The sequence below is a fragment of the Setaria viridis genome, chromosome 3 (genome assembly GCF_005286985.2).
Source record: "Setaria viridis chromosome 3, Setaria_viridis_v4.0, whole genome shotgun sequence".
In the NCBI taxonomy this organism is placed as follows: Eukaryota; Viridiplantae; Streptophyta; class Magnoliopsida; order Poales; family Poaceae; genus Setaria; species Setaria viridis.
Genome location: NC_048265.2, coordinates 11,482,671 through 11,507,762, shown reverse-complemented (window position 1 = coordinate 11,507,762; position 25,092 = coordinate 11,482,671). Strand labels below are relative to the sequence as shown.

General features: G+C 44.7%; 4 protein-coding genes and 1 pseudogene across 4 annotated transcripts; 3 read left to right on the top strand and 2 right to left on the bottom strand.

The window, feature by feature from the left end:
- Positions 1–1,774: 1,774 nt before the first annotated feature.
- On the bottom strand, positions 1,775–3,314 carry LOC117848736 (uncharacterized). The gene is made up of 3 exons (XM_034730260.2): positions 3,157–3,314; positions 3,005–3,057; positions 1,775–2,263 (listed from the first exon to the last, which is right to left on the bottom strand). The coding sequence occupies exons 1-3, from the start codon at positions 3,221–3,223 to the stop codon at positions 2,159–2,161; spliced, it is 225 nt and encodes a 74-aa protein (XP_034586151.1). The 5' UTR covers positions 3,224–3,314; the 3' UTR covers positions 1,775–2,158.
- Positions 3,315–10,382: 7,068 nt separating this feature from the next.
- Positions 10,383–11,666, top strand: LOC117847822 (late embryogenesis abundant protein, group 3). The gene is made up of 3 exons (XM_034729106.2): positions 10,383–10,590; positions 10,732–11,151; positions 11,243–11,666. Exons 1-3 carry the CDS (start codon positions 10,531–10,533, stop codon positions 11,381–11,383), a joined length of 621 nt encoding a protein of 206 aa, XP_034584997.1. The 5' UTR covers positions 10,383–10,530; the 3' UTR covers positions 11,384–11,666.
- Positions 11,667–13,856: 2,190 nt separating this feature from the next.
- On the top strand, positions 13,857–19,215 carry LOC117849605 (uncharacterized). Its single transcript, XM_072292687.1, has 10 exons — positions 13,857–14,078; positions 14,201–14,327; positions 14,450–14,536; positions 15,115–15,200; positions 15,298–15,489; positions 16,992–17,185; positions 18,073–18,231; positions 18,311–18,391; positions 18,478–18,532; positions 18,609–19,215. Exons 1-10 carry the CDS (start codon positions 13,968–13,970, stop codon positions 18,807–18,809), a joined length of 1,293 nt encoding a protein of 430 aa, XP_072148788.1. The 5' UTR covers positions 13,857–13,967; the 3' UTR covers positions 18,810–19,215.
- Positions 19,216–20,404: 1,189 nt separating this feature from the next.
- Positions 20,405–21,325, top strand: LOC117847786 (uncharacterized protein At1g15400). The gene has a single exon (XM_034729074.2). The coding sequence runs from the start codon at positions 20,805–20,807 to the stop codon at positions 21,102–21,104; it is 300 nt and encodes a 99-aa protein (XP_034584965.1). The 5' UTR covers positions 20,405–20,804; the 3' UTR covers positions 21,105–21,325.
- A 1,727-nt stretch (positions 21,326–23,052) lies between these two features.
- LOC117849034 (uncharacterized) lies at positions 23,053–24,862 on the bottom strand (annotated as a pseudogene).
- Positions 24,863–25,092: the final 230 nt, after the last annotated feature.

Below are 25,092 nucleotides of genomic sequence, written 5' to 3'. Positions count from 1 at the left end.
TTTGGAGTGCTAAAATTATTGAGCCAGTACTGTAGCACACTGTAGCGTTTCGTTTGTATTTGTGAATTATTGTCCAAACATTGACTAATTAGGCTCAAAAGATTCGTCTCGCAAAGTACAACAAAACTATGCAATTAGTTTTTAATTTCATCTACATTTAATATTCTATGCATGTATCGCAAGTTTGATATGATGGGGAATCTTCTTTTTGAGATTTAGGGTCCTCCCGACGATTTCTCTAGCTTCCAGAGAGCCCGGCACGGGCGTGGCCGGCGGTCAGCCTCTTGTGCCGTAGCAGTTTGGCGCCACCTCGGCTCGCATCTAGGATCATGATGAGGACTGAAGCGATGGGCCATCCCTTCCTAAACTACGCACGCGTTTGGCCGGGCTAGGCCAACCGAGATCCGGCAATCGCTTAGTTAATATGAGTGCTTTTATCGTGCGGAGACTGTGTGGTTTAGGACACCGGCGAGGTGCTTAGTCACGACCTGGATGAGCATAGCCCACCGTCACGCACGACGACCAGGCACTGGAACTGGAAGGGGAGGAAGCTGAAGCTGAAGCTGAAGCCGTCTCGTTTGACCCTGACCTGTGGTGATGCTTGTCTTCGCTGAATAAAAGTCCCTGATTTGGGGGCATTCTTTGGCTGGAGCCGGAGTAAAAGTCACGAAAATAATAAAAGAAATACAGTGTTTTTCTTTAAGGTCCCATTTGGATCCCTTCATTTTGAAGTAATTGGAATCTATTTAATGGAATAGGCTAATTTATGTTGGAATGTGGCATTCCACAACTTTCCAAAGTTTAGATATAAGCCTATCTTAAATTCATGGGGTGGGAGATGAAAATTGATTCTATAGATTATAGTTATTAGAATGGAATTCAATTCTTATAGCACGCTCTTGGACTCGCTTCTCTATAGTAGAAGTGCAGCATATAAGTATCTCTCCCATATCACCAACTATAATATACAACTATATTCCACATACAATTATATTAGCTTAATTAATTTGTATCTAAATTATGATTATTAGGATGGAATTCAATTCCCATGATCCAAACGGGGTCTAACTGGAATGAAAAGGTTGCTGCTAATTGTGTAAAAAAAAAAGGTTGCTGCAGGTTGTTGGAGCTTCTGAGTTCTGACCGGGCGGGGCAAGGCTAGCTCCTAGAAAGTTTCAGAAAAAGGGAAGCGAAATGGTAGCAGAACAAGGCAACGATACAGTTCTGATCGTGATCCGTGTTGGCTGTTGCGCCTCGCCTAGCAGACGGAAACGAAGTCACACGTAGCACAGGTTTCAGCCTCGAGATTCCAGATATTATGTTTTTTTTCCAGAAAATATGGGAGTTTATTTTTTTTCTATTTATTGACGAGCCGTGATCTCTGCACCGGGCAGAGCCAAAGATAAGGAGTTTCAGAGGTTCAGATAAGGCTGCAGAGTCGTCGCGTGCCTGTAATAAACGCATGTAAACGGGGATGGGCAAACTTGCACGGCGACCGCGTTGTGCTCGCGCTCGCGATAAGTGCCGTTCAGAATTAGAAGGTGGTTACTGAATACTGATGCGAGGCAAGCTGCATTTTGCACGTAACCGGAAAAGATATGGACGAATTTTTTCAGAGCTGACTGCCCCAAAATTGGAATGTTCTGAATCTATGGCGATGGCGTCAGCCGTCGGGATAAACCTATATATCTCAGGCTAATGAGGCGGGCGGGCACAACAACGCAACGATATGCAAGGCTGAAGGCTGTAAGCCTCTAACGTACTCGGGGGAAAATTTACAATGGTGTTTCACTTTCATACGTGATTTCGAGAAGAGAGCAATAGTTACATACTGAGATAGTGACATAGTCGTTAACTTATCTGAACAACTAAACTGAACAGCCTTAGCTTTCCATAACCAGTGCTTGAATCAGCAAACACACCTGAATGCTTGCATCAAGCACGATCCAGAACAGCTGGTCTGAAGCTCGTGTGCAACTGGCTGACTTAAATAAGGTGGCAAAGGTGCAAGCAAAAGGATCAAACCATCCTGCTTCTAGTGTTCGTTACAGTAACTCAGTAAGCAAAGGATACCAGTCCAGTGGCTGCAGCGTCATGGGTCACCCCGTCAGGCCGTCACGGGGAGTTTATCCTGTCCTCGGACATGCAGCGACATGGCTCACCGGGAGTGCCCATTCCCTGGCTTCCTGCGTGGATCGTGTTTGGGGTTGGATCCACCGTAGTCGTAATCCTGAATGTCCGTCAGAACCCTCCTGCCGTGTCTCTGCATAGGGTGAAGAGGGGTGAACTATGATTACATACATGATTCGTTTTTGGTAAAGGTTTCTTTCTAGGAGAAAAATTCAACAGCACGTTTTGGTTTTTTTTCTTTGCGAGGAAAAATTCAACAGCACGTTGATACTAAAACACTATGACCACATATCAGTTTTTATGTACTCTTACGTAACTGCTCCATATAAGGCAGAAGAAGCACAGGTCACAAAATTGTTATGACCTCTATTACTGCAAAAAATCGTCGAAGGGTATTTCTAGCATCTAGCTACTATGTTGAAATCCGCATTAGTTAGTTTGATTCACAGTCAACTCTAATTAAAAGGGATCCAACAAAATTGCCAAACCCGTTAGCTCTGGTATCACGCTTATTAAATGTAGTGTCAGAGAGTGGGGTACTGAAACCTTTTGGAAGGTACTCCATGACCTACATGCACCCGGGTTTGAACCTGAGCGCGAGTAGCTATCAAATATTGACACAATTGCAACTCTGGTATCATGCTTCTTAAAGCATGTACAATTCCAACTCTACCCATTTAAAAGGTCAAAAAGGGGCAAAACCAACTCTTATATTTTTGTCTGACGATTTCAACCAAAGATTAACCGGCTTGTTCGGCTGGACTTATAAACCGGCTGAAAAGCTGAAACGGCTGATTTGTTGTGAGAGAAAAACACTGTTCGGTGGCTGATAAGCCAGCTGATAAACTGAAGCGAACAGGCTGATTATACAGACCTCTGCCACTTCCAAAGTATCTTCATGGTTCCCTTCTGTTACTGCAGTTTGTCCTGCATCCAAAAGACAGGAATCATGTTCGAATAACCAACCAGAGCGAGAAATACACATCTAACACAAAGACAAAGGAAACAGTGTGTGAAACGGCATACCTGAAGATGCACTGACCAATAGCAGCATCACAATGAGAACGGTGAAGATTGACCTGACCTTAGGCATTGTTGCTTTAAGCAGGTATATAATATGAATCCGGTTTCTCTCCTTCCTTGTGCAGCACAGGACTCCGGCGAGGAGCTACAACGTACCAATGGACCCCTTATATACGGACGATGGGCTGCTCCTACAGCTGGAAAGGGCACCAATAGTGCAATAGTGCAGCAGTAGCACCGATGATTTGCTCTACGGGCTAGCGATGAAAATGAACACCAATATGGGCCCCCAATGCAAAGGTCAACTTCTTCAGGATCACTACCACTGCCACAAAGAGAAGACACAGCAAACTCAGAGTCAGTGCAGTAGATCTCCATCTGATTTTGATTCTCTATAAGAGCTGATTCTCTGCGAGAAGTGATTCTGTGGCTAAAAGTGATTCTTTTTTATTCTCTAGCACAAACTTTTAAAATCAGGATAGAAAATCACTTCATAGAATTAGGAGGACTATTTTTTTCAGCTCCCAGCCTCTTTGTTCATCTCAGGGAATCACTTCACAGAATCAGCAGAAAATTACTAATATCTGAAAAAACGTTTGGCACAACTCCTGCTGGAATCAACAGAGAATCAGCTCTGAGAACTCTGCCAAACACACTCTTAGCGTCACAGCGTCAGACTCATAACGTGAAAAATCAAGCTGTTCATGGCAGTATGCTTTCGACGTCTGGACTGTGCGGTTTCACGCAGCAGCACTGTACTGCACCACCATTCTGGATGCTGGTGGCGCAGTGGTGCGCGCGCTATAGTGCCACATCAATTTGCAACGCCAGCATTTGTAGCCATCACCTACGGCCGGCGGTCGAGATACATGGGCGCAAGGACGACGGGACCGTGACAAGTGCTGCTAGTGCAGCCCGGGCAGCGCCCACTACCGCCGGCAGCGCACCGTCGCCGCCGCCGATCGGTTGCCCTCGCACGCGACGTGTACTGGCCGGCCAGTAGCCAGAGACCTAAAAAGATCACGCTGCTGCTGTGGCTGCTGAGTGCTGACCCGTCGCCGATCGCGTCGCGGAAAAGCCCGCGCGGCTTTGCGCGGGGCAAGTGGAGGTTGCAGATCGCATCGCACATGGGGCGGCGGAGGCGCGGCGTTCGGGTCGCGTAGGAGGTGACTGGCAGTCCGGAAAGCGGAGGAGATGGAGGGGGAGGAAGGGGGACGACAGGCGCAACTATCGATCGTCTGCCGTGCTGCTGCTGCAGCAGCACCAGCACCGATGGGAATTTAGTGGGGATCATGCAGTGGCAGCGGGAGGGGGTCGATCGAGCCATCCAGGGTTCCTAACCTAGGAGTCAGGTCTAGCAAGAATGTACCAGGCTACCAGCGCAGTGAGATAGTATACTACCTTGGTTCCAAATTGTAGGTAGGGACGGACCCAGGCTAAGATTTGAGGGAGAGCACAAGTTAAGAATCTAGATTTACTAAGTTGTACATGGTGAAAAAATAGTGGTTGCCTTTGCTTCAAAATATTGAGTGAGGGCTTGTACCCTCACTAGAACTAATATAGGTCCGCCCCTTATTATAGGTTGTTTTAGTTTTTTAGTTATAGATATTATTACGTATGTAGATATAGTGTATGTCTAGGAGCATAATAATATCTATGACTTTAAAAAAATCAAAACGATCTACAATTTGAAACGGAGGGAGTATCTAATACCTGCATGCTCATCTCACCGTGTGCTTCGATGTGTGCATGTGGTGCCTGTGTATGCTTGTCAAACTGCGGGACTTTGGCAGCAAGAGCACCAGTTAGAAATGGAGTGGTTGGTGTTTGTAAAGTAGCGAAGCCGTGTGCGTCATTGGTGGCATTGCTCCATGTCACAGTATTGTTTTGTTGTAGCAATATCTTCTTTCTAATATAATCGGCAACTCTTCTGACTGATTCGTTTATTTAAAAAAAGGAATAGTGTCCGCATGCTGAATTTGCCATCCAGCGGTGGCAGACTCGAACTGGCCCCAGGAGATTACGGAAGGTGGAAACCTATACTCCCCGTCCATAAAAAACTAGCAAGATAGCCCGCGCTAATAGCGCGGTTAGTATGGCTTCAGCTATTGTACAGTGATTCCAGCTTTGTTTTTCCTCTAGACATCTCTTTTCTCTCTCACATTGTTGGGCAACTACACCAATCTTCTTTACTGCGCTTGGAGCAAGTCAATTTTCTCGCCGACAGTTATAATCTAAGCATATGTATAGTCCATGGACGTCGTAAACTGAACCTACCCTCTTAATATTCTAATAGTCTATTTAGCCCTATTTAGCTCGACTTCCTTAGCCTGTGGACATCATAATCTACACTTCCCTACCTTGATATGAGAAGGCTTTTATCGGCTATGTTTACCTTTGCCTCCATTGATTCTAGTAGTGCCTTAGCTTATTTTGCGCTTCCCGCCTCGCCTTGATCTTCGTTGTATTGTTGTTTTTGGTAAGTTTTCTCTCTACCGCGCGTTCATCTGCTCCATCTTGATATGTAGTGTATTTGCATTCACATTCATCATGGTAAGCTTCACCTGCATCTCCATTGTGATGCTCATGTCTTTTGCAGCGTCTTGAACTTTACCAATAGGAATTGATCTTCCAGTGCTCTCTCAGTTATAACTGCTTTTTTTCATATTTTGATCCCAATTTTAGCTTAAATTAATTATGTTTTGTATAGGCTCTTTATTTAGATATTTCAGGGTACTGCATTTCAGAGATGTTATCCATGTATGATATTTCCAAATCTATTATTAGCGATAGGAGATTAGTTACACCTTACCACAATACAATGTTGTTATTATATTTACAATATTTATTGTGCATTAATAGTTATATATAATGCCTCTACAATGAATTATGTAATTTTGTAAAAAATAATTGATCTATGACTTAAAATAGTACAAAAGTTAATAGCTGATAGTGATTGATTAGATAGTATATAAAATGAACAAACAATTATTGTTTCACAATTTTCTTTCACGTGCACCTCAAATTTCCTTCATGCTTTATTTGCTTATAAACATGGAGGGGCGATGATGGACATGGTTGTTGCACTGAATGAATGAACAGTGATGCCTTCTTCTTTTTAACTGGATTCCGGTTTTATTATCTAGCTTTTGTCCTATTCAATTCAGTTTTGCAAGGCTAATTCATCTTTAGGGGCTATCGTCTAGCTCGTGGCGAGTATTCGCTCGACTATGATGGCGAAATGTTGGTTTATTTAGCAATTAGCTCCATCTTTGCTGGAGAACATTGATTGCAGTTCAAAGTCATCTAGCCAATGTTTCCTCTATGATTCATTAGCATAAGCTTTCTTCCTTTCCTCACCATCCTCATGCTTTGGTGTTTCATCCATGATTGCATACTCCATGAATGAAATAAATAGAGTTGTTCCCACTTCAACAAGAAAATAAAAAGAAGTTAATTGATTTCCATTGTCTCTCTCTCATCCATCCACTACCATTGCGCAACTTGTTGCTGATTGAATCAAACCATCGTCTAGCAAAAATTGAGTTCATACCCTCTGAATTGATCATATGAAGTCAAATTGCTCATTTTGCTTAGTTATGTGCCTATTCTCTGGGCATTGATGGGATGAATGCCTCGATCTATTCCCTCCTGCTCCCTCTTGCTGTTGCTGCTGACCTGCATCTCATCACCTCAGATTAATTTTTTGTGTATTGATCTCCACCTTCCTAGATTGACTTTGGCTCCTCGAATCAATATCACAAAGGATTCTTTCCCATCAACGAATCACACAAAATTAAGGCGAAGGGAGGTGAATATTCACTAAAAAAACCTGGCATGCTTCATGATTCCCTACCAAATGTTTAAGTAATATTATGTTAGTTTTTTAGTGCATATGTTTTATGTCCAATGCAATAATCTATACACAAATATATACACAGCCCATTTTTCAACTTACTTTGTTTTTTATAATTCCCTACCAAATGTTTAAGTAATACTATGTTAGTTTTAAAGTGTCCAATGCAATAATCTATAGCACCAGACTATATCAGATTAAACTGGTACACAAATACATACACAACTCATTATTTGACTTACTGTCAGGGATAGATCCCCAGTACGCAAGGAAGGAAGAAGACGGACTCCTACTAGGATTCCTCTGTAATCCTACTAGGACTCATACCATGTAATCCTACTAGGACTCCTACCCTGTAACCGACTAGTAATCCCGCCCCCTGGAGTATATAAAGGAGGGCAGGGGTCCCTAGATCGGTAGGCAAAGACCTTAGAGAACCACAACAGAGGACCAAATCCTCAATACCAAACAACACCCAAGCGTAGAGCGCAATATACTCCACCAAACAGGACGTAGGGTATTACGCTATTCTAGCGGCCCGAACCTGTATAAATTTGTGTCTTATGTACTCGCTTTTACCTTTAAGTTCCAAGTTCGACGATCCCCCACCAACCAATCTACTACCTCGGGATACCCCTCGGTTGCCAAGTATAAAACACCGACACTTACTTTATTTTTTTTACCTAATCTACGAATGAACATAGCTTACATATATGCACACTGACCCGAATTTTCTATTTGCCGATAGCAATAGCTGATCCATAGATTTTTTTTTTCATGGGGTATTTCTTCACACATCCTAAACAATGATTTTCCCTGTATACTAACCAAAACATGTTTCAATGACTGAGCAGAAAAAATATTGATGGCATACCATAACATTTTTAGAATTATATTTCTTGAAACATTGATTATTCCTCTTTTTTGAACTTATGTTTAAAGATTGTTTACTTAAGATTTTATCTAAAATTCTGACGTTACCACTTTTTAAATGGAACTTCAATTAGGGTGATGCTTAGGCGCCAGCTAAGCTAGCATATTTTGAGTCTTATTGTGCATCCACGCAGTAGGTTTCTTTCCTTTCCATCCATGCCTTTTTTTTTTGCCAAACATATATGAGTAGAAAAATGAAATTTAAATATGTGTGCCAGATGCGTGTAAATGCATATATACTTGTGCTTGACACGGACTCATGTCCTTGCTTCCAATCACGACATCAATTGCTATTTTTAAATTTTGAAATTATAGATTATTAGATATGATCTCTTTGGGTTAATGTAGATCATTAGATCTTCATAAAATCCAACGGTGTATATTCTTCTCTCTTTTTTTAATTAATGTGGGAATTTCTAGACTCTCTCGGCAAACGCGGTGGCTTCTTTTAACACTATTGTATTAATATAATAGATAATCTTGATATTTCAAAAAAAATCTCATCAAAATACAATACTATGGACAGTAACTACCAACCTAATTAACTAGCCAGTTTTAATTTACATGTTAAAATTAATTTCTAATTTTAGAAAATCTGATTAGTTGCATAGGAATAACAAATGAGGTAATAGCATTTTTCACATAACCACTCATATATCAAAAAAAAGACTAAAATTGCATTCTTCGTAGGATAGAGTATATACCCAATATAACTTATCACTTGTGACCTTTCTCCTATCTCACATGCATGTTCCTACTACCCCACCGTTGTCTCGCTCAGCCAGTTCTCCTCTGGCTTAGCTCCACTGTCCCACCAGCCTATCCCGTCGTCGGTGTCGATTCCATCACCAAATGTTGGTGGAGCGTCACACCTATCACCAATATATTTTCTCTCCCCCTCACCAATAACTTTTTTTTTCAAAAGAGCCTCTATCATAGTGGTTAGAGCACCTTAGTAGCATCCAACATGCCTAGGTTCGACTCCCTGTGGGAGCAAATTAAACAAGTCTGGAATAAAAAAAATTATAAAAAAAAATAGGTAGGGCCTCCCTGCTGACTTCAGTCAAAAACAATTTTTTTTGTTTTTGTAACTAGTGGTGCAACATATTACCAAAACACCTCATACCCATGAATAGGGTAGGGGGATGAATCCCCTTCATTTGGGTGTGCCGTGTGAGGGAGGTGTGTTTTGGTGATCACCAAGAATTTTTTATAATGGGAATCGGATTGTTAATCTGTTTGGAGCACCTCTAATCACCAAAAGAATAGGTTGTTAGTATTAGAGGTGCTTATAAGTCATAAGGGTAGAGATGCATGTATCTTCGTAGAACCGTAGGGACGAGTATGGGCGTGTATGTGAGCGTCATAATTCGGGGGGGAAAAAGAGCGGAGGACCGGTGTCGTGCATGTGCGAGCGGATTAGGAGGGAGGCCAGAAGTAGTAGATCAAACAGCTGATATGAGGTGTAATATCAAACGTAAAGGCACGTATGTTTCCTCCTAATCTGTATAGGATTTTTTGGGCTGGTTGCTCGCTAGGCCTCAGATCAGACTTCAGTGATGGCCCAGAACAGCGTGTACGCCGGCCTGGTCCAATGATCGGGCCGAGATCTCTTCCACGGCAGGCGCCTGCAGGCCTGCACAGTGCACACTATAGTGAAGAAGAAATTTGTTTTGCTTTTAGATAAAAGACCATACGGTCCGGCTTTATTATAAAGCGAAATTTGTTTTGCTTCCTCACGAAAAAAGAATATGATGAGGTGATTTCGCCACCTAGCCTTTGCCGTACTGCGTGTACCAGTCAGATCATCACCGGCGCCCCGGTAAAACTTTCTGACCTGTCATTCGACTGCTGGGTTTCCCAGCACGCCCCGTCTTCTGCGTTGTTTATCTGGGTTGCTGCCAGAGCGGCCTCCTTTTGCGTGGCAGCTAGCGGCGCCGGTCATTTTCGTGAACACATCACAACTCCAAGCGCATCTCGAGCATTGCTCACCACCGCCACCAACACCACCAAGTGTAAAATTCACGTCGGCATCGCGGCTGCCTACTTACCCAAGAAAGAAAGAAAGGCGCATCCAACTTGTCCTCGCCACCACGAACATTTTCATATCCATATCTGATGATACCGTGATCATCATCGGGTGCCGGGTGGGTACGTGTGCACGCCCGCCGGCACACCAAGCCGCGCGCACTCGACTTGTTTAAAGTTGTTTACGGGGTTTCTTTTATCTCTCCCGCTTGGCCTTTTGCGCGCTGCACATGCCGATCGATGACCGACGTCCATGGGCGCGAATCAGCTCCATCAACATGGGCAGGCTTCGCGAAGGTACGGAACCGTGACACAACGCGTGTCCTTTCTACGTGGCCGTCATGTAGGAGCCCCGCCGCGCTACGTGTCCCGGGGAGCGTCTCGCGGCTGCAGCTTATAAGTATGGCCTGCTGCAAGGCCGTTTGCCATCGGTAGTCGAGGTTTTCAGGCTTTCAGCTCAGCATCGTCGTCAGTAGCCAAGTGTTCACTACTGCTTTTAGTTTCCCAGTGCTTTGAGCGATCGATCTGTTCGTGTTTTAGTTTGAGAAGAGTGAGAGATCATGGCTTCCCACCAGGACAAGGCTAGCTACCAGGCCGGCGAGACCAAGGCCCGCACCGAGGTGACCATCTCGATTGACTCCATCTATTTGCTTGTGACACTAGCAGCTGTTGTCCTGTTGATCGATCACGCGGTTCAGTTCTGCTCAAAATCATGCAAGTAAGGATGCTAAGATCTTGTTGCACTACGATGCGATTTGCAGGAGAAGACTGGGCAGGCGATGGGTGCGACCAAGGACACGGCGCAGCACGCCAAGGACCGGGCGTCGGGCGCGGCGGGGCACGCGGCGGGCAAGGGCCACGAGGCCAAGGAGGCGACCAAGCAGAAGGCGTCCGACACCGGCAGCTACCTGGGCCAGAAGACCGACGAGGCCAAGCACAAGGCCGGCGAGACCACGGAGGCCACCAAGCACAAGGCCGGCGAGACCACCGAGGCCACCAAGCAGAAGGCCGGCGAGACCACCGAGGCCGCCAAGCAGAAGGCCGGCGAGACCACTGAGGCTGCCAAGCAGAAGACCGCCGAGGCCCTCGAGGCCACCAAGCAGAAGGCCGGCGAGGCCGGGCAGTACGCCAAGGACAGCGCCGTCGCTGGCAAGGACAAGACCGGCAGCGTCATCCAGCAGGTTAGTCTCCGCCCATTTCTCGCACATCGCAATTCTCCTCGATTTCTGGTGCTGAGAACACGACGTGTTTTCTCTTGTGCTCTATTTCCAGGCCACCGATCAGGTGAAGACCGCGGCGGCGGGCGCCAAGGACGCGGTGATGAACACGCTGGGGATGGGCGAGGGCAACAAGCAGGGCGGCGACACCGGCAACACCAACAAGGACTCCTCCACCATCACCAGGGATCACTAGACGCGCGTGCACTCGCGCTTCCGTCTTGCCTCCCGATCGATACCGCTTGCTTGTTCATGGGTCCAGTATGTACCGTGTTTTTCCCTTTCATGATTTCGACGAATTTGGTGCTGTAAGTTTGGCGTTGCTGTATTTGTCTGTAAACGAGTCGGGGTGGGAGTGGTCTGGCTGGCGATCTTTGCGCTCGCCAGGTGTCTCTCAGCTTGTGTTTTTCATTATGGTGTAATAAAGTTGGTAAATCACCTCTATATACGACTATACGAGGCGTGTATATGTTTTGTTATCTCCATTATGTTGCTCTCTGTCATGCTATGCTACGATCTCTTTCTTGCACTGCCGCTTGCCGTTACCAGCTTATCGCGAAGAAAGGCAAGGACGACTCAGCCTAGAATCGTCTCTTTCTTCCTATTAGTTAGTTTTCCTTTGCTTTTGCGGTACAGTTTTTTGATCGCTCCTCTATCAATACATGCTGGGCAGTAATGCCGGCCGTTTTTTTAAAAAAAAGACTCAGCCTAGAATCGTTGACAGGATAATGATCTCCGGCCCAATAATGCTCAACGAGTAACAGTGATCTGCTGAACGGGAAAGCTGGAAGTAATTTGGTAGATCAAGGGAACGTTGATTTTAGTGTAGTGCAACAGGCGACTTTTGGCCCAGCGTAGCTTATTGTGGTACTGTGTAATTATGTGTCGCAAGACAAGGAGATGGAACATATACTTTCAGAAAAAAGACTCATTCCGGTATTCAGAAAGAAAAAGAAAACCGGCTAAAGACATCTGCCAGTATGAGCAGATCTTCCCCGGCGGCAGCTGGATGGCGCGATGTTTCAGTCTCTGAAACAAGCCAAAGTCCAAACTGAACTTGTGCTAAACCGAGCAACACATCGAGTTTCTGAAGAAGCTCATAGTCTGTTTAGGTACTTGAGGCTCTGATGCCCAACCTTTGGAATTTGGATCTGCTACTATCTTGACCGTTGACAGAAATGTCTCCTTATGTTGAATATATTTTAGCTCAAATCCAAGGGCCCGAAGGAATGCGTTGCCGAAACACCAGGCTGCGCCACCGACAAGCACCTGACTTTGGCCACTGGAAGTCTCTTTATTTTAATTTTTTTCATGTTTTCCTTGAGGTTTATTCTTTTTTTAAGAACCGGGTTGCAATTTACAAACTTCTTTACAACTTCTTTGCAAGGACATTCTTGATTGAAACAAAAATTGCATTTTGATCCTTGCAAAAACCTTCCGGTGTTCTTCGTCGCCGGAGAATGGAGCCACCACTCGACGCCGAAATAAATGTCAAGTTTGTAGTTTGAAGCTGAATCCCACCTCAACTTCGACGAAGAAGCTTTCAATTTTAATGCTACATGAGCCGGCACAAAAGATGTGCACCTCAATCGTTGAATGCTTAGGCATGTGCACTGAATCGTTGAATGCTTAGGCAAAACTTCGTCAAGATTATGGAATCCGACGCCACAAGCAACGCCGATGACCCCACAACAACCAGCAACAAAGTAACCTAACCCAATTTCTCGAGCAGGTAAAGGAAAACCTCACATATCCATTTTCGGAGACATCACCACCATCATCGGAAATGTCCTGGAGGGACAAAAGATCCGAACAACTACATAAAGCTACTGGGAATACATTCCTCCAGACTCCAGTAGCCATGTCGTGGATTATGAGATCAGCACTGGTGATGTTATCATGGCCCTCATGGCGGGGAGAAGTTCATGGAGGATTCTAACATCGACGCAGAAGGAAATCTCAAAGAAAATACTGTCTATGCTTAATCCCACGCATAAAACACCATCGTCGAGCACCACGAACACAACAGCCACCACCAAAATCATATCACCAACAACAGAAACAACAGCTGAGAAGCTCATGAGGAAGCAAAAGACCTTACCGCCGACACCACACCAAGGCCGAAAGATGACGACGACATCGGAACCGGCGACAAGGAACAGGAAATCCCCATTGGAGCCGACCATAGGGAGATTTATTGTAGACTAATAGCTATCCTGAACCTATATATACACCGTCCAGCTAAGATCTCCAGTCCCCTCAACCACCCGAAGCCAAAGAGACTTGCAGAGGCGAAGGGATCGAGAAGCTCGCCGGCAGGAAGATCTGGAACCGGTGGACCTTCCTTTTCACCCTATCTCTTCTGTAGCAAAGAGGATGGAAGTAACAGAGACTTTCCTATGAGTTCCTTGAGGTTTCTTCGTGCATGTACCAATGAGGCATGCTAACTCTCAGAGTGGGCCATTCTCAGAGGCCCAGTAAACGTTTGCACAGAGCCAGTGCGACCTCAGATGGGCCGGCCCAACTCGATCAGATTATTTCTGGGGCCCGGCTCAGCCGCACTGGCTGGATCCGTGACCCCACCACACCGGACAGCGTGTCCTGGGCCCAACCCCGCAGCGAAACACGCCGCACACGCCACGCCAGCGACGACGCGACGCAGCCGTTCCCCACAGAAAAAGGTTCGAGCTCAGAAGAGCCCCGCACGGCCGCACCCACCAGTCCACCGCCGCCCCCAAACCCCAGTCGATCGGCGGCGACCGCGGTCGGCGGCGGCGGAGATGTCGCTGACCTCGGTGAAGATCGGCGAGGAGGTGTGGCTCACGTGCCTCTCCCATGCCCTCACCACCGAGACCGAGGAGGTCATGGGCCTCCTCCTCGGCGACATCGAGGTCCGTCGCACCCCCCCAACCTAACCCATTTCAGTTCTCCCCCTCCCTCTCTCACGAATGCTTGGATCGTTTGGTTTTCTCCTCTAACGGGATCGTGGTTCCTTTTGCTTGCCTACCTGTAGCCTTCGAGCAAGGGCGGCGCGACCGCCGTCATATGGGGGGCGTCGCCGCAGATGAGGTGCGAGCGGAAGAAGGACCGCGTCGAGGTCAACCCCGAGCTGCTCGCCGCCGCGTCGGCGCAAGCCGAGATATCCTTTTTTTCGCTTCCATTCTGTTTTTTTTTCCTTTGAGATTTTAGCTTGTTCCCTGATGTGGTGTGGATTGTGGAGTGTTGGTCTTTTGGGGGGTTGGACTTAACTCCTGTTCCCACAGAATGACGGCCACCATTAAGAAAACTACAAGGGTGATCGGATGGTACCACTCGCACCCTCACATCACTGTGCTGCCGTCTCATGTAGGTAAGTGTTTCGCATTTCCTCTAGTGGCGAATCATTTTGTGCCTAGGGTTGCACTTGCACTTCAATGAGCTCAAGTGCTCCTGGCGACTTGATGTTGGTATTTATTTGTCTCATAAATTAGCTGTGATGCTGTCAAATGATGTGTGTAGCTTTGCATACATGCTTTAGGAATTTACTCTCGATGTTGTTATTGTGATTATGCTATTTTGAGTGATCCAAACCCTTACTACGTACCAGCTGATCCATTTGCAATTTCTGATAATGGATGTCAAGTATGCTAGAGGCCATTGGTACTAAGTAGCTATGCTTTTGATTGCTTGAGTTTAGGAATATGCTAAATTTAGATATGTAGCTTTGCTCCAGAGCTTCATGATGACAGTGACTCACAATGCCTTCATTTCAAAGGCAGAGGGTCAATTTCTTTGACCTCTTTATGGTGGCTACTGGCTATGGGGGTCTTGAGAATTTGCTAGTGCATGTTCTTTTATGGCTTCCTCTTCATTCTCTTGTGCAATCTTGCCCAGTTTGAATACATTAAAACTTTATTTAATATAATCCCCATGAGACTTATGTTCCAGATGTTCGTACCCAAGCAATGTTTCAGTTGCTGGATACAGGCTTTGTGGGGCTGATATTTTCTTGTTTTAGCGAAGATGCTCAAAAGGTACAAATGCTTATAAACTTAATCTAAAAGGCATGTTTACGTCCTTTTTGGATGTGCATACATTAGTCTTGCTGAATTGGATTTTGAATACCTGCAGGTTGGAAAAATCCAAGTGATTGCCTTTCAGTCACAGGGTGGACAACAGCGTGCTGCCCTTCCTCTTGCTATAGCTCCAGTCATCGACCTTGATTCATCCTGGAGTTCATCAGAGAATGCATTTACCCCACATTCTGCATTCGAAGGCATCGAACAGGACACAGGGGATTCCAGAGCTTCAAAGAATAGCAAGGTTTAGTTCGATACCGCGTGTATTTACAGAATTAGCTCGATGCCCTTATATTTGCTACATTTCTTTGCTGATATTTGCATCAATACAGAATTTTATGACTTAAAGTACATCTATATTCTATGCATGATTCAAGCAACCCTGCATACTTGCCTACTAGAAGGAGAATGTTTAAAATAAAAAGTGTACAGTGTGTCATAGCAGTTAATTAATATATACCTGGTTGTGGAATTGGATATACGATGTTTATCGTGAGCATTATGTTTAATTTTCCATTGTTTATAGTATTTTCTATATCTGGAAGTTGGTTCCAGCTTTAAACATTGACCCACATTAATCCGTTAAGTGAGATTGTTGTCCTCATGTTTGCGTTCAGAAGCTCTGGGCAGATGGCATTATACTTGAACCGTTCAGTCTGCTGGCTCAGTTAGATTAATTTATTAAGAAGCATTATATGGGGCTTGGGTGGCGCCACCACTCAAGAAATATTCATGTTGATTAAGAAAGTTCTAATTGTAGGCTTAAAATGTTTCAACTATTGAATTGTTCTTATATCCGTTCAAATTTAGTACTCTGCCTTCAATTGCATGTTTAGATGTCATCATCACATGATGGAGTAATTAATGCCCTCCGCGGTTAATGCCCTCCGTGGTTAATCTTTTTGTTGCTTCATTTAGCGAAGTATATTGCTAATAACTGGTGCCTTTGACGGTCATTCTAGATTGTGTCTTTGGTTTGGCTACAACTATGAGGTTTTAGTTTCTGATTCGCTGAAGGTACTTAAAATGCCACGTCTTCTTAATGGACGGGTTTGCAATGGAAAGAGATAAGCACTCAGATTTCATATTCTTTTGTCTCTCGATAAATGATAACCATGCTACATCGAATATGTAGCATTCCACATCTTACCTATTCGAAAAAAGTTCATATTCTGTAGGTACCTTAGATGTGGATTGTTGGGTTGCAGTTGAAAAGCTGACTTCAATACTTCCAACGGTCATATATCTTCTAAATATGATTTACTGCTTTCACGTTCCACCTGTAGATTTGTAGGGTATCTACACGATTATATGGTGAATTATTTGTCTGTGTAGCACCTACCTGTTACAATTGCAATATAATTTTTTTTGGGCAAGCCTGTCCACTGATCCCAATCAACTGGGGTATTTTATTGCCTCTTCTGTCAGTTTCTCATGTTCCTTAGGTTAATTTGTAAGTATCATCTAGTGAGAATATGGAATACCTTGTGCTGTGAAAAGTGTGGAGCAAGCTTGTTTCTGTATAATAATTGAAACCCTCATATATGGTCTATGTTTTTAAATCTTTGTTGACCCATTGAATGGCTCATTGGGGTTGAACATTTTTAATCGACGCGTTTCAAATGATGCATGATGTTTGTTCTCATGTATAAGCCAGTAGGGACGTTAATTGATGCAGTTTTGTATGTGCCTACTTTACTTACAGTACATCGGCAAACTAACTGAGCATCTTTCTGTTTATAATAGGCCTGGGGAAGATCTCCAGATATGGATTTCTACTCCCATCCTGACACAAATCATTCAGCAAAGCATCAGCCCAGAGAAAATGCTGTCATTCCGTACAATCCTGATAACACACAAGAAGTGTCTATGGATCCATATGATTCGGATATGACCCCAAGCATCCAGGAAGCTTTGCACCGGTCAAATATGGACATAAGGTATCCAAATAATGTGTTATGAGACCATTTTGTTTCTTGAACAGCTACACTAATAGTGATTAGAAATCTTGAACAGTTGTGTATTAGCTTACACTCTCGAGATTACTTTTTTATGCTGTACCAATCTGTAGTGTAGATTTCACCCTACTTTATTTTTTGAGACTTTCGAAGGACCCTCTGCACTGTTCAAATTGTTTATTTGGAATGGAAGATAACATAGTCAACTCATAGGTTGTTATATATGCCAGAATGCCCCCATCTAGACTTCTAGTCTCTTCAGCTCAAACATGGCTGACCATTTGTGTTTCATTAATTAAACATATAATTCTAATACCCTACCCAGGATTTACCCCTTTCTTAGGCTCCAATTCAGGGGCCTTTCTTCTTCTCAATATAAATATACCCAGTTTTCCTTTTAGGGGTTCATGTTTTCTGAATCAATGAATCTCTTGCATTTGGTTTTCAAAAAAGAAAAGAAAGGATCTTCTTTCGCGTATGGTACTATGGTTACTGACACAATTTCCCTCTCTATAGAAAATAATTGTGTAGTGGCTGTGTTTTCCATGGAAGTAATCTTATTAACTCCATGATGCTATTTTCACACTAACCCAGTTAATATGTAAAATATCAATAACAGGATGTGCCCTAGTATTGTTCTATTTGTTCTTCCCTGTACATTGTTGTTGTAATGTCATGTGATCATGTCATTTCTTACCGCCAACATATGACATGAGATCAAGAGTATGCAAGTTTAGTGTGTATGAAAAGTCCAAGATGAAATGTCTTAAGGTTTTCGTGTATGATAAAGATTCATGGATGGATTTACCAAAGGCAGTGCAGTTTAATACACCCATCTAGTTTCTAATACACAGTTTTTTTGCCAACAGCGGTGCAGAGTATGTAAGGAAGGAGGTGCCACTTATTGTGCTCCCGACAAGGCACCTGCTCAAGCTGGACACCACAATGACCTCTTACTGTGATATGCAACGAGTCCTTTTCGAAGAGGAGCAAACAGCATATAATCAAGCTATGCAACAAAATATTTGGTAACTCAAGTTCCTTCATGACAATATTACACCAAATCTTATGCTTTCTGCAGTGCTTAATGTTATACGCTGTTTGCAGTGATGGGAAAATTCATCCCCTTACATCTATTCACCATACATCTACATACAACTCTTCTCTCTGTAAACTAATGGAATATTGGTGAGAACACAGCCTCCTTGTCTCATTCTAGCCAAATATACTCCATAATGTATGTCAACTTACCTGGTTCACATTTTGTTCATTAGTTTGAGTCCAGCTATAACTGTACTTCAGGATCGCGTGAAGGAAAATGAACTTCGGGTGAGTAGGCTAGCTTGTATCTTGTGACAATGTATGGCCTTGTAAGCGACTAACATTGACTTTCGCATGTGAACAGCTATCTATGTTACAAGAGGAGGCTAAACAACTTGAGGCAGAGACCCTAGGCATGAGAAATGTTTCTCCCCGTCGCTTTATGAATCATGGGTCTGTCGGCAGCAGTTCACCAATGGCCCAGAACAGGCATCCTTTCTCCAACCAAGGGAGCCCGAGGAGCCCTAGAAGCCCTAGCGGTGGCAGCCGGAGGAGGGCTTGCTGATGCCAATCTTCTCGCCCTGTTGTGGTGATGAATATTGCCTGTTGTGGCTTTACCGAATGCTTCGTGAAACGCCAGACATTAAGATGGAGGAAGGGATAGACAATGGAACTGTACATACCCATCTCCTTTCAGAGCTGTGCTGCTGTGGAAGCTGCCAACAGTCTGGCTTTGCTTTGTGGTGCTGGGGTTCCTAATCCTTCTGCCAAAGCTGCGTGGTTTCAAATCCTTTTCATGGCTGGCCTGAGCTTGTAGTCTGTATACTGTAGATTCTCTACCTGAAGTGCTGTTGCTAAGACGCGATGTTTCTGGGGCAGGCAAAGATAAGGGCGTCTTTGCTATGTAATTCTGAAAAAGGAACCTTGTAGCAATCCATTTTGTTCAAATGCTCCAGCTCCAGTCATTGACACCTTGCTTCTGTGACGCCAAAGCTTTTTATCAAAGGCAAGACGTCGACTGGAAAGAACTTGTGTGCACAAATTGTTCGATGCAAGGACATGGAGCATGCTGTCGTGAACTTCTTATCTGTATGGCATCAGGCAGTGACCTAACGTACCGGAACGGTGGAATGTCGTGAGACGTCTGGATCACAATTCACAAGCCTCCTTACTACTTTTTAGCGTCCACGGCGAGCACAGCGGGTGACGCTTTGTCGCCGCCGCAAGTTGTGATCGGACTCAGACAGGGCGTGACATGTCGTATAGGCGCGTTTGGGACTTCTCTGAAGGGAGGTGACGGGTCACAAAGGGGAGATGCTACCAAAGCACCAGTTCAGACTTCAGAGTTTGGACTCGGACTAGCAGTCAAGTTGGTGGTCTTGAGAGAGACGTGGTGTGGGACAACAGGGCACTTGTGCAATCCCATATGATCGTGATCGACCTGAGAAACCGTTTTTGCCCGTGGATCATATAGGATGGGTTGCGTCGAAGTTACGAACGAAAGGCCCGGGGACCTCGCCGAACCAACCCCGGGACCAGGGACGCCAGTACGCCACGGGACCAGGCGTTGGTGAGGTCCAGTAGGTGGTTGTCCCGACTCCAGGCGCGACTGTTCACTTGTTCAGCATTCACGCAGTTACACACTTCTAGCTCGATCACGACGTACGCCTCATGCCATTTCTTCGCCATCGTATTATGGGCGGTACGCTTTTGATCTCCCCATGAGTGACTCGCGAGTTTAAGTGTCAGGAGTAGGTAACCGGAGTCCGGAGTACACCAAATGGTCAGTCTGACCGTGACCAAAGCCCAAACTTTTTTGTTTATATCCATGCCTGACCGGAGTACTCCTTCCCATGGAGCTGGTCCACCTCCTTGGACCACCAGCTCCGGTCGTATCGTACGCGTGCCACCGCCCCCCGGCTGGCTGCTGGCTGCTGCTGCCTTGCTTGCCCGGTTGGTGAAACACCCACACGAGCTGACGAGCCAGCAAGAAAGAAGCCGTCAGGCCCAGGCAGCCGCGGCCGCGCGCATCCCATCCAACGGCCGCCGCGGCCGCGCGCATCCCATCCAACGGCCGCCGCGCGGGGCACGGATGGCATCCTCTGCTTCCTTGAACGCGTCGCCGCTTGCGCTTTGCCTCCCCCGCGAACCTCAACGGACGCACAAGGGAAACGGAGGGAGCAGGTGGATTGGATGGATCCCCCGGTCAGCGAGCGATCAGAGTAGCATTATCGCGAGAAACCACGGCCATTTTAATTCCTCGGGTCAAACGGCCACGTCGCTTTCGGTTCCCTCCCTCCGCTCTCATCATAAAGATTTTTGATCGCATTCGCTCGCAACCGCCCCCGGCGACGACGGCTTCTTCTTCGTTCTACGTCGTGCGTGCGTACGTTCCCTCTGGTTGATTTGATTGCTTGGCCGCCGTATAACTACACGCCTCGCCAAAGTCCAACGCCGGCTCGCGTCGCCTAGCTAGCCTCGGCAGCCACAGACGCGGTATCACGCGCGGGGAGCTCCTCTCCGGCGACCGGCGGCGGTTGACGCTCTTCGTCTTCCGCGCATGGCGGGGCTGCAGCGGTCGAGCGAGACGTTCCGGCGGTCGGGCTCGTCGGGGCTGGTGTGGGACGACAAGAACTTCTCGGGCGAGATCAAGCCGGCGGGCGACGACGCCGAGCCGCGGGCGGCGGTGGAGCGCAGCCGGTCGGCGGGACACGCGCACGGGCACGGCGGGTACAGGACCACGGGGCGCGTGCCGCCCGCGCTCGACCCGCCGTCGCCGCGTGTCGGCGTGTGCGGCTTTTGCAGGCTCTTCGGCGGCAGCGGCGGCGGCAAGGCGAAACCCAAGGGAAGGCGCCACTGATCATGATCTTGTACTGTGCCGGCGTCTACCGGTAGTTTGGAGCTCTCTCAGAATCGGCAGCTTCTGTTAGTTTCCCCCTCCTCTTGTGAGTTTGTCTTGTCTCATGTCCAGGTTATTGCCATACTTAGCAGAAAGAATTACTACAATCGTGCTGCTTGTGTAGAGTAGAAGGTGTACTGCCAGAGGTCTCATGAATTTGATTATGCACTGTGCTTCCTGTCCTTCCTTCCATGAACGAACTCTAGGTCTGGAACGCAAAAGTTTACGCGAAACAGTTCAATTTCTACTGGAAAGTTGGGAAATTTTTTTCCTACCTGTCCAGTGGCTTTACTTTTTGTATAAACGTAGTATGCTGCAACAAGAAGTCACCCAAGCTGTTCGCCAACTGGTGATGGAAGGCAATTTTCGGAAACTTGTTTGGCCGTTTCTCGAATTTAGAATCATGAACCATGTTTCTTCAGGCTTCTTCCTTTTCTTGCTACGCATGGGATCAATCATCGCCTTCGACAATCTTCTGCCGCACGGCTCTGGCGATCACGCTGGCCTTCTTTCTTTGACGAGTTGAAAGATGGACTTCAGCTGAGAATCCGTTCAGCCCTTTCCTATCTGCACTCCGTCACATCGAGTTCAGGCATAGCACCATGTTCAAACTTGCCGGGCGAAAAAGATAGGAAACTGATAATTCTCAATTTGTCATTGCAGCAACCCTGGCAAAACTGACAATTCTTGAAATCACTTCACCGGCTTGAATTTTTCATTTCAGACATGATTTCTCATTTTCTAATTTCTATCCAGGATGCAGACAGACATCCCCGAACTGCAATACCACGAATGTTGCACCCCTCAACTCTCAATACCTGCCAAATGAGCCCCCTAGCCTATTTTAGGGCTAATTTAGTAGCATAGGCATATTAACTTTGGGGGCAAAATCCTCCACAAGTATTTTCCTGTACAATCGAATCCCCTCCCCCTCCCCCTCCATGGGAGATATCCCCATATGCGATAATTCCCCCTCTGCTGTTTGGAAGGCAAAATACTAGAGAAGGAAAGGCACGTGCAAATTGATAAAATAACGAACAAAAGGCTTTGGGAATAAAAAAACAAAAAAACAGGATGGAAATCAAAAGAATAACAAAAATGAAAGTGGTGTAAGAAAGATAAGGCAAATCAGTTGCACGAGAAATCGTTGCATAATTTGCATCAACAATATGAGATTAAAGGCTATAAAATTTACACCAATATTCCAAATATAGTCCTCAAATTCATACACTCACAAGAATTTCAATAAGAAAATACAGTCCGAGAGTCCAACTCGTGCAGAAGTTATATCAACTACCATCTTATAAAACGAAGCTAATCTATGGCATTCGTACGGTCTGGTCATCTCCATCCACACATTCAGATATAGATAATAAAAAATAAAATGAGAAATGAGTACAACTGAACTAGAACATACTATGACTTTAACTATTGTTCACAAGCCTGTTTGCCTAATCTTGTGATCCTTGAAGTCTGCCATTAGATCAAGTTCATGGAACAGTGACAAGCCATGAAAGATGAAACAAAAACAAAGGACCCCATAGATAACCATTATGACTTCGATCATGGCTTGTTGATCTGGTGGTGGCACTTGGCAGATCCTGTTAAGAAAAAAATAATAAATAACCTAGTTAAAGCAATATGTAGAAAATTGCATCAACTTATATTGTATCAATCTGTAGCACCCCTTAGAATTCGAAACATAAATTTTCTTATTCTAAACTTATCTCTGACTTCCAGAAGCCATTATGATGACATCTTCTCCACCGAGAGACTACATTGGCTTGCTTCCTGGTCAGGCAGGGGCATCCATTCCTTTATTTCTCATTGGGGTTACAGTAACAATCATTATTAACACTAGAGACCATACAAAGAGGACATGACTTCGTAGAAAATGTTTAATACTTATTTATTCAGTCTATGCCACATCAATGGGCAACTCATATAGCAATACTGTTTTCCCAGAAAAAGCACATAGACAATACCGAAGATCACCAGCTACACAGTGGTACAAAAGCACATAGACAAGTACCTTTGGGATCTTGGCAACTGACTGTCGGATCATGTAGTGCTTCCCATAAGGGCTCTGCAATTAACCAAAAAAAAGTGAAATAATTTAGCCATGTCAGCAGCAGAAGGTTCACACAAAGCAAAATTTTACATGGTTAGACATGATCAGACAAGTAAGTTTTGCATAAACCATACATTGAGCATATTCAAAGAGATATACCTGATTATTCGCTTTAGCCACGTAATCGAACATTAGGATTCTTGGTTGTAATGAATGTCTTCCTGAGTGTCTTAGATTCAAAAAGATCCAAAGCATATGACTTCTCCTTATTGATTAATTCAACCATAGCATCCACTTGATCAACACACTTCTCGACTGAAAATTCTTCCTCACGCCTTTTCTTCAAGAGCTTCCAAAGTTTTGCTGGTTTGGCTCTTTTTTACTCCACATATCTCTCAAGAGCAAATCCAATGTGACTTTGCTTACACTTTTTTCCGCCTTCTCCCTGCCTTGAACCTTGATTTGATGAGGCAGATTGAGCTTCATTGTAACCATTACGTGCACTCGAGGTCTCTTGGACATCAAAACTGGAGGCAAAAGGATTTGTACCATAGAGACTGAGATCACCATGAAGGTTTTGTTCAGAATTACTTCTTTCAATAGGAGCTGGAGGAGGGAGAGTAGGAGTTGGTGCAGGAGTAGGAGCAAAAGGTGCAGGTGCAGATGACGCAAAGTTTAGGTTTCCTATAGCAACATTTCATGTTCATAGATACAATTGGAACTTAAATTAGATAAGTTTCAAAGAACCAATTAATTGTTTGTTGCTGAAAGTAACAAATTAAGATATGCAAGTGAGAGAACTTCACCATCATATAGTGATTCCAATTGGTAAAAGAGGGGAAATGGCTTTTTGCAAAACTTTGCTACTCTTGAGTGATTCTATTGAATGTAATAAAAAAGGATAATTAGTTAATAATAATAACTTAGCTACTTCTTAGCATATTTTATATAGAGTTCAAATGGCTAACTTAACATTATGTGATAGACTTCCTTTCCTATTTCTGTAGGGAGGGGCCTTGTCTTCTGCGATGGTGATTGGTATATGAGTGCCATCGATTGCACCAATGCAATTCTGCACAGAAGGAAACAAATTAAGGACTTGGCATGCAAGGAAAGAAAAGATTGAGGAAAGGATTATGTAGACCTGAAAGAAGGGCATAAAAGGAGGATCTGTCACGATTTTGATATGAGTTTGGAATAAATTTGGAAGTGTCACAAATCGATGAGTCAAGGCAGGAATTATTTTAAAAACTTCTGTTATTTTCCGATGGATCATCTCGCCGCTATGTTGAAAAGCTTTCTATAGCCTTTGGTTGCTAGCATTGTGTGAGAGCATAAACATGAACATCCCAACCTGCTCCTTAATAGCAACACCTCGTGTGTCACGGAGCAAATTCTCTCTTCTAAGAAAGTCCGTTGTGGCTTTAAATATTTCAGGCTCCATTCGGAACTCAACTTTACACCAACTCGGGTGCCCTTCAAGGATTTCCTTAACCTTTTTAGCACCAGGAAGAGAAGATGTCTGCACAGGCATTTTCTCTTCTTGTAGGTACGGAATTATGGCAGAAATAAGTACAAAAAATAGCTCATCATCCTCTTCCTCCTCCTCCAACAAGAAGTACCTAACTTGCTCCTCCCAAGATCCCATTATCTAGTGTATGTATATATAAATCATATTCTTAATTAGCACAATGATCTAAGCATTTATCATATACTTAATAATAAAAAATAGGAAATGAATGCACGCTGCAGATATCAGGTTCAAGGCAGTCTTTTGCTTGTGTCCTTTCCTGTTTCTATTCTAATTGAAATATGCACCAATCACAGTACCATCCACAATCATATAGTTCTATCCATCCATAGAAATTTGAAAGATAC